The sequence below is a fragment of the Phyllobates terribilis genome, unplaced genomic scaffold (genome assembly GCF_046119375.1).
Source record: "Phyllobates terribilis strain yellow unplaced genomic scaffold, ASM4611937v1 Scaffold_143__1_contigs__length_4665640, whole genome shotgun sequence".
In the NCBI taxonomy this organism is placed as follows: domain Eukaryota; kingdom Metazoa; phylum Chordata; class Amphibia; order Anura; family Dendrobatidae; genus Phyllobates; species Phyllobates terribilis.
Window position 1 is genome coordinate 4,039,419 of NW_027362903.1, and position 12,052 is coordinate 4,051,470.

Genomic DNA, 12,052 nt, shown 5'->3' on the forward strand with positions numbered 1-12,052 from the left:
TTACAAGCATGGTTTATAGAGTATTATAAGAGTTAGCAAATGTACATATGACCAGGTTAAAATGTTGAAAAAGCTTGTGCCCAGTAATCACTACTCGTAAACTACCTACAGAGACTACTGTATAAACTTCTAAGCTAAATTGAATAAGTGTACATACTAAACTGTTAATGGACAATTGGGGCAAAGGACTAGGTGTGGCCAGGACAATGAAAAAACAAAAGGGTGGTTCGCATCCAACCCTGACCTCAAAAACCGTCAGGCTCTGTGCCCACGCTGCAGATATGAAGCAGAAAATTTCTGCAGCATTTCTGCATCTCCCTGGTAGGAAAAACGCATGCAGATTGTACATGCAGATTGTACATGCGGATTGTACATGCGGATTGCACATGCGTTTTTCCTGCAGAATACATGCGGATCCACATGCGTTTCCGTATGCAGATTGGCAAGCGCTTTCCAGGCGATAGCATCACTTGGAAAGTGCTTGACAACTAGGTCACACTATATAAATCCATGCAAACAGCAAACAGCATGGATTTATATAGTGTGACCGTAAAACAATGCTTCAAATAAAGCTATACTCACCGCCGATGCCCCGGCGTGTGCTGCAGCGCTCGTTCCTGTCTGGTTCCCGGCTGCCGGCATATCGCGAGACAGAGCGGTGAAGGGCCTGCGGTCACATGACTGTGACGTCACCGAAGGTCCTTCAGCGCTGCCGGCATGCAGAGAGAAGCCGCCGGACAGGTGAATATAAACTTTATTTATTCTTTTATTCTTTTTCTTACAGGTACAATGGTACCCAGGTCTGGATGAGAGTCTTCTCTCCTCCAGAACTGGGTACCATCAGCACATAGAGACGCATAGAAGCCGCTTGTAAAAATGTACAGTCGCGCATTCTATGAGTCTCAATGCAAGTCAATGGCGGGAGTTCCGCTGCGCTTCCACAAAATGAATGAACATGCTGCGGATTTATGAGCGCTGCAGAAACGCTGCGGAAAAATCCGCAGCATGTGCATTGACATTGCGGAATGCCATTGGGGACCATGGGGTGCGGATTACCATGCGGTTTTTTATGTGTTTCTGCTGCGGAAATTCCGCAGCATAAACGCATGAAAAATGCATCGTGTGCACGCAGCCTCAGCGTAGCCGAAGAACCAGGTCAAACCATGGTCTTTGTGCCCTGTAGCCACGCCCAGGGACGAAGTTTGAGGTGGTTTGCGGCAGTTCCCACCGAGCTGCACTACAAACCTGTGAGGTGACACCACGGATAGGCGTTATCACGGGCACCTTGTTGAATGGTTTATATTTTGCATCAGTACTCATGTTTTTGTACTTTTTGCATTTTTGATAATAATGTATCGTTTAGGAAATGCGCCTCCCCATAAGGGAAGAAATTGTACATTGTTAACTTGTACCCTTATGTCTTTACAGTCCAGGACGTACTGTGCTTCATTAGTGGGGAAAGTGGCGCCCCGTGGGCCGGTTGCCACAGTAGTGTTGCCTGCTTCACCAGAGGTGATATTACACTTGGAAGCAGGAAGAGCTCCCCACGTCAGGTAAACGCCACATGCACACACAGGTTTTGATCCCTGACCTGAAGGGGGAGCTCTACACCCTATTTTGGGGAGCTGATTTTTCTGGCTGGGGGAGGAGTTAGTCAGTGAGTGAGAGAGAAGGGAGAGGGGGAGAAAGTAGCAGAGAGAGAAGGAGAAAGTTCTGCGGTGTAGAGCAAGTGAGGAGATCACCCCAGTCAGCGGAGCAGAGGACGCCAGAGTCCTGGGTTGTACGGGCATTGCACGTCCCGGCAATCGAATCTGGGGGACAGGAGACTGCAAGTTTTCTGGCCACAAGCAGAAGCCCGGCAGCACAGCGGTATAACTAGAGCCTGGAGCTGCACCCAAGACAGCAGTACCCATTATAGGTTCGCACCACCTGCTAGGGCAGGAGTGAATAAAAGGGAAGGCAAGCCGGCGGGCATGGCAGGTAGACAGGCTGGTGGGCACGGCTGACAGACAGGCTGGCGGGCACGGCTGATAGACAGGCAGGCGGGCATGGATGAAAGGCAGGCAGGCGGGCACCACTGACAGACAGACTGGCAGGCACTGGAACCTGAGGGCTGAGGAGAGTGTTAGCACACAAACAACAACCTTGCACAGGCACCGGAGGAGGTGCTTTAAATAGGAGTGGTCGGGTACTCTTTACGACGGCGCGCGCGGCCCCTTTAAGATGGAGGGAGCGTGTGCGCACCCTAAGCACAGTGCCCGGGAATCTGCGCGCAGTGTGCGCAACAGCGGCAGGGGAACAGGAGGACGCCGGACCGGGACCGCGGCGGTGAGGAGAACAGCATCTCTGCCCGGCAGGAGGCAGAGATGCCGACGCTACAGTACCCCCCCTTTACGCCCCCTCTTCTTTAGGCCCGCAAGAAATTTTTCTAGAAGACGAGGGGCATGAATGTTCTCCCTGGGCTCCCAAGACCTCTCCTCCGGGCCAAACCCCTTCCAATCCACAAGAAAGAAAGTCTTTCCTCTTACCCTCTTGATGGCCAAAATGTTTTCTGCCTCAAAGACATCCTCAGTGGAGACGGGAGCTGGAGTGGTACCTGCCACCTGGATCATCAGAGAAAGAATTAAGGACAACTGGTTTGAGGAGAGACACGTGAAAGGAGTTAGGGATCCGTAAGGAGGCCGGGAGTTTCAGCTTGTAAGCCACTGGATTTATTTGGTTCAGAATCTCGAATGGACCGATGAACTGCGGACCCAACTCGTATGATGGTATCTTGAAACGGACATATTTGGAGGAAAGCCAGACCTGGTCTCCCAGACGGAATTGAGGCGGATCCAGAAGTCTCTTATCAGCATGCTTCTTCATTGGCTCGGAGGACTAAAGAAGCGCAGATCTAGTGTCTTCCCAAATCGCAGAAAATTCACTGACGAGAGACTCCGCGGCAGGATTGTCCACTGAAGAGGAGACAGGAAACGGAATCCAGGGGTGTCGACCGTAGACCACAAAAAACGGAGACTTAGCAGAAGACTCAGTCACATGGTTGTTATAGGAAAACTCGGCCCAGGGCAGGAGCTCAACCCAATCGCTATGGTGAGCTTTGACAAAGTGCCGAAGAAAACTGGTAAGGATCTGATTGATGCGTTTCACTTGACCATTGGACTGAGGATGATAGGCCGAAGAAAAATCCAAAGAGACATCCAGCAGCTTGCACGTGGCTCTCCAAAAGCGAGAAGTGAACTGAACTCCTCGGTCCGAGACAATGTGGAGGGGTAAGCCGTGGAGATGGAAGATGTGACGGATGAAGTCCTTAGCCAGCACAGGTGCAGACGGAAGACCAGGCAGAGGGATGAAGTGAGCCATCTTGGAGAAGCAATCGGCGACCACCCAAATGACAGTACAACCAGCCGATACAGGAAGATCCGTGATAAAATCCATTGCAATATGTTGCCATGGAGCGGAAGGCACGGGAAGAGGAAGGAGAAGACCTGCTGGAAGGCGTCTAGGTATCTTGTTATGGGCACAAGAGGAACAAGCCGCGACAAAATCCGCAACATCCTTGCGCAGGGTGGGCCACCAATAATGCTGGGCAATGAGCAGAAGCGTCTTCCTTTGGCCGGCATGGCCAGCCAGTTTGGACGAATGGCCCCAGAGTAAGACTCTCTTCCGATCCTGAGCCGCTACAAATGTCTTACAAGGAGGTAGATGAAACAGGTCAAATGGAGCAACAGTCATAATTCTGAAGGGGTCAATGATGTGTAGAGGCTCCTCCTCTAGGTCGTAAGACAGAAAAGAGCGGGATAGAGCGTCGGCTTTAATGTTCTTGTCTGCCGGGCGGTAATGGAGAGTGAAGCAGAATCGAGCAAAGAACAAAGACCATCTGGCCTGACGCAGGTTTAGTCTTTGGGCGGTCTGCAAATAAGCAAGGTTTTTATGGTCAGTGTAGATGACCACCGGGTGCAGAGCCCCCTCAAGCAAGTAGCGCCACTCCTCCAGCGCTAATTTGATGGCCAGCAGTTCTTGATCTCCTATGGAGTAATTGCACTCGGACGGTGAGAAGAGTTTGGAAAAGAACACACCATTCGCCCGGACGAGGATTTCTGGATAAGCACTGCTCCGGCTCCGGAGGAAGTGGCATCAACCTCCAGGAAGAACTGTCTATTGCAATCTGGACGGTGTAGCACAAGAGCGGAGGAGATGGCTTGTTTAAGAGAGATAAAGGCATTCTCTGCCTCGGAAGACCACTCCCTGGGATTTGCTCCCTTACGGGTAAGAGCAGAGATGGGAGCTGTCCGGGAGGAGAAATGAGGAATGAAGAGGCCGTAATAGTTTGCGAATCCCAGAAACCGCTGAATAGCCTTCAAGCCCTCCTGTCAGGGCCACTTTAAGAGGGCAGACACCTTCTCGGGATCCATCCGCAGTCCGGTCTCAGAGATGATATACCCCCAAAATGGCAGGGAGGTCTGCTCAAAGAGGCATTTCTCGAACTTAGCATACAGGCGATTCTTCCGGAGCCTCAGCAGTACCTGACGAACATCCCTCTGGTGAGAAGGCAGATCAGGGGAGAACCCCAAGATATCGTCCAGGTACACCACCACGCAGGAATACAGGAGATCTCGAAAGATATAGTTTACTAACTCCTGGAAGACGGCTGGAGCATTACAGAGACCGACGGGCATCACGCTTTACTCGTAGTGACCATCCCGAGTGTTGAATGCCATCTTCCACTCGTCTCCCTTGCGAATCCGGACCAGATTGTACGCCCTATGCAGGTCGAGCTAAGTGAAGATCTTTGCGCCTTTTAGGTAGTCAAACAGCTCCGATATGAGAGGCAGGGGGGGTACTTATTCTTGATGGTAATCTGGTTTAGGCCCCTATAGTCGATACAAGGACGAAGAGAGCCGTCTTTCTTTTTGACGAAGAAGAATCCTGCTCCGACCGGAGAGGTGGATTTCTGGTTAAATCGTCTAGCAAGATTTTCTTCAATGTATTCAGACATGGCACGGGTCTCGGCCAGCGACAAGGGGTAGATTCGCCCGCGAGGAGGTGAAGCACCAGGTATTAGGTCGATGGGGCAATCATAAGGCCTATGAGGTGGTAGTGTCTCTGTCTCCTTTTTATCGAAGACGTCCGCATAGGACCAGTAGGGTGCTGTCAGGCCAGGTAGGTTAGCCGTAGTAGACGGGGGTCGAATAGGACGAACTGGAACCAGACAGGTCTTATGGTATTCCTGACCACAACGGAGCACCTCACCCGAGCTCCAATTCAGGACGGGCTCATGTCTCTGTAACCAAGGCAGGCCAAGCAAGAGGGGATGAGAGAGACCGGACGCTACGTAAAAGGAGATCTTCTCCGAGTGCAGCATTCCCATCTGAAGAGTTACCGGTTCAGTGACCAACAAGATGGTCTTAGGGAGAAGCTTTCCATCCACAGAGGAAACCGCTAAATGATCCTCCAGACGTATGGCAGGAATCTGAAAACGCTCCACAACGGCCTGTTTGATGAGATTCCCAGCGGCTCCGGAATCCAGATGGGCAGTCTCAAAGAAGCGGGTCTCACCACTGGTAACGGAAACGGACAGAGTCAAGGGCGAAGAGGAAGAACTCTTGCCTAGGACGTCCTCTCCGAGCGATCCTAGACACTGGAGTTTCCCGGTCACACCGGGCAGATCTGATGCTCTATATTGCCACAATAGAAGCAACTCCCCTCGGCACGACGGGTCTCCTGGCGAGACTTGACCATCTTAACTTGATCAATATGCATAGGCTCTGGAGAAAACACCCGGGGGAGTGCAAGTTGCGAGACTGGACTTTGGAGGATGGGAGCAAGATGCAGAGGTTTCCTCTCACGGATCATCTCCTTAGCGTGTTCCAGAAAACGGATTTCAATCCGCGTAGCTAATGACACCTGGTCGTCCAGGGAGGGAGGTGGCCGGCTAGTTCATCCTTGATCCATATGGAAAGGGGAGCTGGAGGACCCCGGACCTGGACCGCCACGGTGAGGGGAACGGCGTCTCTGCCCGGCAGGAGGCAGAGATGCTGACGCTACAGTAGTCTCAAAAGCTTGCAACTTGTTACCATCTTTTCAGTTAGCCATTAAAAGGTATCAACCACTGAGGACTCGCAAATCTTAATATTTTTTATTCCACTTGGATGCATTCTTATACTTTGGTGTCTAGCATGTGACCCCTGTGTTTATATTCCATATGCGCTGATTGCCATTATGACGTACAAAATTTCTGGCGTACAAAATTTCTGGCCCATGTGTCCTGTGGCCCCGCAGACCCTGGTCTTTTCATTTCCTTTGTCTGTATTTATGATGTTATTTAAAGATTTGTGAATGTTATTCTAATTATTAATAAAATTGTATTCATACACCAGTTATACTCTTGTTCTCCCTTTTTCTCATATTTTTTGAGTTTGCGTTTCTATGTGTAGGCGCCCGGCCTACTTAGGACTGGGCATCTGGCACCTTCGAGTGTTATTATGTATTGGGCCGTTTCTTTTTCATTTGAATAATTTATGTGTATGTGACACTTTGTCTTTTATTGTTTATGTTTTTCTACACCTTCACCAGTGACGTTAGTCTCTGTGGGTTGTTCCCAATATTGCGTCTTTCCTTATTGTTTTTTCCTTAATTGTTCCCCTATAAACTCTTGGACTTGAGACACTCACTTTGTCAGGACTAAGGGCTCTTTGCAGCTCGAAAAGCATAGACCCATGTTGTCTGTTATATTTCCCTTGTGATTTTATTTGTGTTTTCCTCTTCCCCTTTTTTATGGTCATAAATAAAGTCATGTTTTAACTTACTTTTTCCTGCGGATGCTGGATCCTTCTTCTGTTTTGCTACTAAGATACAAAAACAAGCTCAGGACTAGGATACAGTAACATAACCAAGCTCAGTACTAAGATACAGTAACATAACCAAGCTCAGTACTAAGGTATGGTAACATTACCAATCTGAGGACTAAGATATGGTAACAGAAGCAATCTGAAGACTAAGATGTGCTAGTCGAGTTAAGCTCAGTAGTAAGATGTGCTAATATAAATTGTGGCAGTATAGATGCAAAAAAAAACAACTTCAAAAGAAAGCATTTATACCTTGCATTAAATGGTTAGTCCCATCTTCACTGATAAGTTTTGCTGGAAAGTGCTTGCAACAGTGAACACTTTTGTATTTTACTATTTATTAACATTCCACTAATAATTTAAGTTTTTATTGTTTTCTGCTCATTACAACACACACAAATATATCTTTTTGCCCTACCTGCTTTATATTCTGACCCTCCGACAGGTTTATGGTAAGCTGTGCGGGCTACATAGTCTTCATGTTGGTGGTGCCCAGATAATGAGACAGACTCCTCCACCCGTTGCTTGCAGAGCTCCACTGTGAATATAAGTCTACATGTTCTAATTTTCTCAAAAACTGCAGCAAAATGCGGTGTTTTTGCAGCGATTCTTTGAAAAATTAGAACATGTAGCCACAGCCTTACTGACCAGAAGTGTGGATTTGAGAAACACTTCTCAGTCAAAAGTACTGAAAGGTCATCCTCCAATGAATCAGCTCTTCTAATTGTTAATGACCCCAAGCAGCAAGGGCAGCTACTGCATGTTAGAGCATTGAGGCATTCATTTTCCCTTTAATAAAAGGTGTTGGGCCCATGGAAGGAGGAAGAGTGGCCCCTCAGTGCTGATTCTAGGACAGAGTCAGCATGGCAATTGTTTCTGTGCCCCTCGGGGATGGAGTTTACTGACAGAGCACACGGAAATCTTCTCGGTTTAGGAGCCCACCAGGAGACTCCCCAGCTTCCCGGTGGGCCAGTCCGAGCTTGCATTCCAAACAGTTTACATGGTTTAGTGTGGAACATAGAATCCGTGGCTGGAGACCAAAAAATAGACACTACGTGTTAGGACACCCGACATTGCTGCAGTCATCCGGAAGAAGATTATGAAAAGCTTGAGGAAATCAACATGAAAATGCTCCCAGCAGGCACATGTCAGCAGAACAACAAGTCGCCATGTAATGATATCACTTCACCTGAAGCCACAAAGTGTCAGCAGAGCAAAGGTTAAGGGAAGAGGTGGATAAGCCGAATTGTGCTGCAGATTTTGATTGGCAACTGGATATGATGTTAGATGGCCCCGTGCCGCTGCCTGGAATCAGTGCACATGGATCGCTCTCTGCAGTGCCGCCTTCAGGTCTCTGCAACGTAGGCTGTAGATTAGGGGGTTCAGTAAGGGGGTGATTAGTGTATATGTGACACCCCAGGGGTCTGGTTGCCACAGTGATAGAGATATTACGTCTGAGAGCAGGTGGGAGGTCTCTTGGTCAGGGATCCTATGCATGCCACACCTCCTGCCCAGTCCTGGGAGGGGAAGAACTTCCCCTATATAAACCTAGGGCTGAGGCAGGGTGAGTGAGTAGAGAAGAAGTAGAGACAGAGAAGCAGATATAGGAAAAGAACATCAGGAACTCTGTGGGAACAGTGCTACAAGGAGTCAGGGGCTGGCAGCTGCAGAGCTCGCCCTGACTGAGAAGTATCACCGGACCCGGAGTCCGAGGCTGTGGGGACTAATCTCTACCCAGCAGCAGAAACCGACCGGCAGGGGATTGCAGGTCCTCTGGCCCAGAAACCCGAAGGCACGGTCACACGCGTGGGACCAGCACCGCCATCGTGGAGCAGAAGCCATTAGAAGGCCCCGAGTCACCGGCCATACGGGTGAGCACCACACGGTACACTCAGGGACGTGGGCTACTTTTACCCGCCTCTAGCAAGGTAGCCAGAAGAGTACAGTTAGTTGGGAAGGCCTACAACTCCGCCTGGCCAGGGGAGATCCCATCTGCTCAAGGACTGACCAGGCCCCGATTGCTAGCAAGTACTCCGGGAGGGTCTATCTTTGTCACCAGTAAAGACCCTGAACTACACCGCATCGTCTCTGAGTGGTTCCTGCTACCCCCATCATCCACGTCGGCTGCCCTGAGGCCATACCCCTCCCGTTGGGGGTTATACCATCCACGCTGCACCATCCTTCCACCGGCCTCAGCGGTCTGCCCTGCAGCGGCAGCTCCATAGCTGCATTCAACGGGTGGCGTAGTCATCCACCATCTACTGCTAATAGACTGCCACTTAGTCTGACTCCCTGGGCACGGACCGGGTCACCGCCACGCGACTACTACCCCCATCTGATCCGGCTCCGGGTAGGCTCCCGCGTGCGCAACGCTGCGCGACTCAGGCCCAGGGGCGCGTCATATATATCACAGTGAAAACTCGGTTTAGTGTAAGAAGATTACTCGTGTTAGGAACAAGATAGATAAAAGTTACTGACGTGTAATAAATAAAAACCACAGTCAGATGAGACGTACAGGTGGAGAAAGCTTTACGTTTTCCATCACTGGTGCGAATTCTGAACACTGTGCTAAAAATTCTAACGTAGGGGTAAAATGTGGTAACAAAAGCTATGGCGCCATGAAAAAAGCCAACAATTATTAGGACTAGGACATTCATGGAAAAATCAGTACAAGAGATCTGGAACAAATGGGGCAAATCACAAAAGAAATTCTGGATGAAGTTGGGACCACAGAACGTCAACCTTATTAAACATAAGGTACAAATAATGGGGGCTAGGAGAGATGAAGACCAAACCAAAGACACTATCTGAGAGCACTTGCTCCAGGACATGACCTGAGAGTAATGGAGGGGGTGGCAGATGGCAACATATCGGTCGTAAGACATGGAGGACAACAAGAAAATCTCAGATGTCCCAAAATAGATGACAAAGAACACTTGTGCTATGCAGTCTGGGAGGGAGATGGACCAATGACGGGTGGTGAGGCCAAGGAGCATCCTCGGAGCAGTCACCGATGAGTAGGACATGTCCAAGAATGCCAAGTTTCCAAGAAAGAAATACATGGGTGTGTGAAGAGAAGAGCAAGTAACTACTAGGAGGATGATGAGAACATTGGTGAAGACGGTCATCAGGTAGACGAGAAGAAAGACGGTGAAGAGGACATGGATGGTCCTCTGATTATCTGACAGACTCACGAGAAGAACGTTGGTGATCGAGGTTTGGTTCCTCATCTCTCTGGTGTGATTCCTCAAAAAGATTTCCAAATTAGTAAAACGAATGGCAAAATGAAATGATGGCACAATTTTATGGAATGTATGAACCTAGAAGGTGAACATCTTGGCGAATATATATAATTGCTGATAGTAACAGCTAACGGACTTCTTCATTTTAAAGCTCATCCGTTCTCCCAGGAGAAGAAGTCCCAGAACCCCAAACCTCAGCTCTGCACATCCATAAATAATGTAATAGGGTCTCAGGACGCTCATTGTCGCGCTTGTTTATAGGACAGAATTTTGCAGTGTAATTTAAATTTCCAAATTACATCTTGTACAACAGGCGGATAGTTTCATGTGCAACAGAGAATAGAAAGGAGCGAAACTAACAAAAGAATCCCAGCAGGGAATAACGGAATATCACAGATAGGAAATGGAAAAAACCTAAAAACATACAGTCCTGAGTGCAGCACCAGAATCCGGAAATATAAAGTGTATATATCAATATACTATGAATGAATATATATATATATATATATATATATATATATATATATATACACACACATATATATATATATATACAGTACAGACCAAAAGTTTGGACACACCTTCTCATTTAAAGATTTTTCTGTATTTTCATGACTATGAAAATTGTACATTCACACTGAAGGCATCAAAACTATGAATTACCACATGTGGAATTATATACTTAACAAAAAAGTGTGAAACAACTGAAAATATGTCTTATATTCTAGGTTCTTCACAGTAGCCACCTTTTGCTTTGATGACTGCTTTGCACACTCTTGGCATTCTCTTGATGAGCTGCAAGAGGTAGTCACCGGAAATGGTCTTCCAACAATCTTGAAGGAGTTCCCAGAGAAGCTTAGCACTTGTTGGCCCTTTTGCCTTCACTCTGCGGTCCAGCTCACCCCAAACCATCTCGATTGGGTTCAGGTCTGGTGACTGTGGAGGCCAGGTCATCTGGCGTAGCCCCCCATCACTCTCCTTCTTGGTCAAATAGCCCTTACACAGCCTGGAGGTGTTTGGGGTCATTGTCCTGTTGAAAAATAAATGATGGTCCAACTAAACGCAAACCGGATGGAATAGCATGCCGCTGCAAGATGCTGTGGTAGCCATGCTGGTTCAGTATGCCTTCAATTTTGAATAAATCCCCAACAGTGTCACCAGCAGAGCACCCCCACACCATCACACCTCCTCCTCCATGCTTCACGGTGGGAACCAGGCATGTAGAGTCCATCCGTTCACCTTTTCTGCGACGCACAAAGACACGGTGGTTGGAACCAAAGATCTCAAATTTGGACTCATCAGACCAAAGCACAGATTTCCACTGGTCTAATGTCCATTCCTTGGGTTCTTTAGCCCAAACAAGTCTCTTCTGCTTGTTGCCTGTCCTTAGCAGTGGTTTCCTAGCAGCTATTTTACCATGAAGGCCTGCTGCACAAAGTCTCCTCTTAATAGTTGTTGTAGAGATATGTCTGCTGCTAGAACTCTGTGTGGCATTGACCTGGTCTCTAATCTGAGCTGCTGTTAACCTGCGATTTCTGAGGCTGATGACTCGGATAAACTTATCCTCAGAAGCCACTAAAAAGGAACAATTTACTCCGGAAAACTTGAGAAACAGCAATGATGAATCGGAGCCTTAGTGTTTCTTGCACTAGTAAGTGGCATTTATGTTGCAGAAATTTCAGCAGAATCAAGCATCACATGAGAATTAACTGTTTTAGTTGGGATACACATGCAAATAATAGCTGCATCATCATACCTTGAAGGATCACAGGAAGAAAAAGACAAAACAAGTCATACTATATAGTGTAGAACACAGTAATATCTTATAAAGATAGTCCTTTTACAGCATAAGCCTGAAGTTGTTGTATACTGCAAGAAGTTGTTGCTAACTTATGGAGGTTAAAAGGGTGGTCCGGTCTTAAACTACATGTCTCCAGTCACTCTCTGTGACTGCAGACTTGTGAA

General features: G+C 48.0%; 1 protein-coding gene across 1 annotated transcript; it reads right to left on the bottom strand.

Moving 5' to 3' along the window:
• Nucleotides 1-8,156: 8,156 nt before the first annotated feature.
• On the bottom strand, nt 8,157-10,075 carry LOC141206889 (olfactory receptor 5V1-like). Its single transcript, XM_073664258.1, has 2 exons — nt 9,252-10,075; nt 8,157-8,253 (listed from the first exon to the last, which is right to left on the bottom strand). The coding sequence occupies exons 1-2, from the start codon at nt 10,073-10,075 to the stop codon at nt 8,157-8,159; spliced, it is 921 nt and encodes a 306-aa protein (XP_073520359.1).
• Nucleotides 10,076-12,052: the final 1,977 nt, after the last annotated feature.

What these genes read in the sequence shown, in the direction of transcription:
- LOC141206889 (XM_073664258.1), bottom strand. Translation starts at nt 10,075, where the DNA reads ATGAGGAACCAAACCTCGATCACCAACGTTCTTCTCGTGAGTCTGTCA. An exon ending in AACCGAGTTTTCACTGTGAT is followed by an intron (nt 8,254 to 9,251) that starts ATATATGACGCG and finishes CTGGGGTGTCAC; the next exon opens with ATATACACTAATCACCCCCT.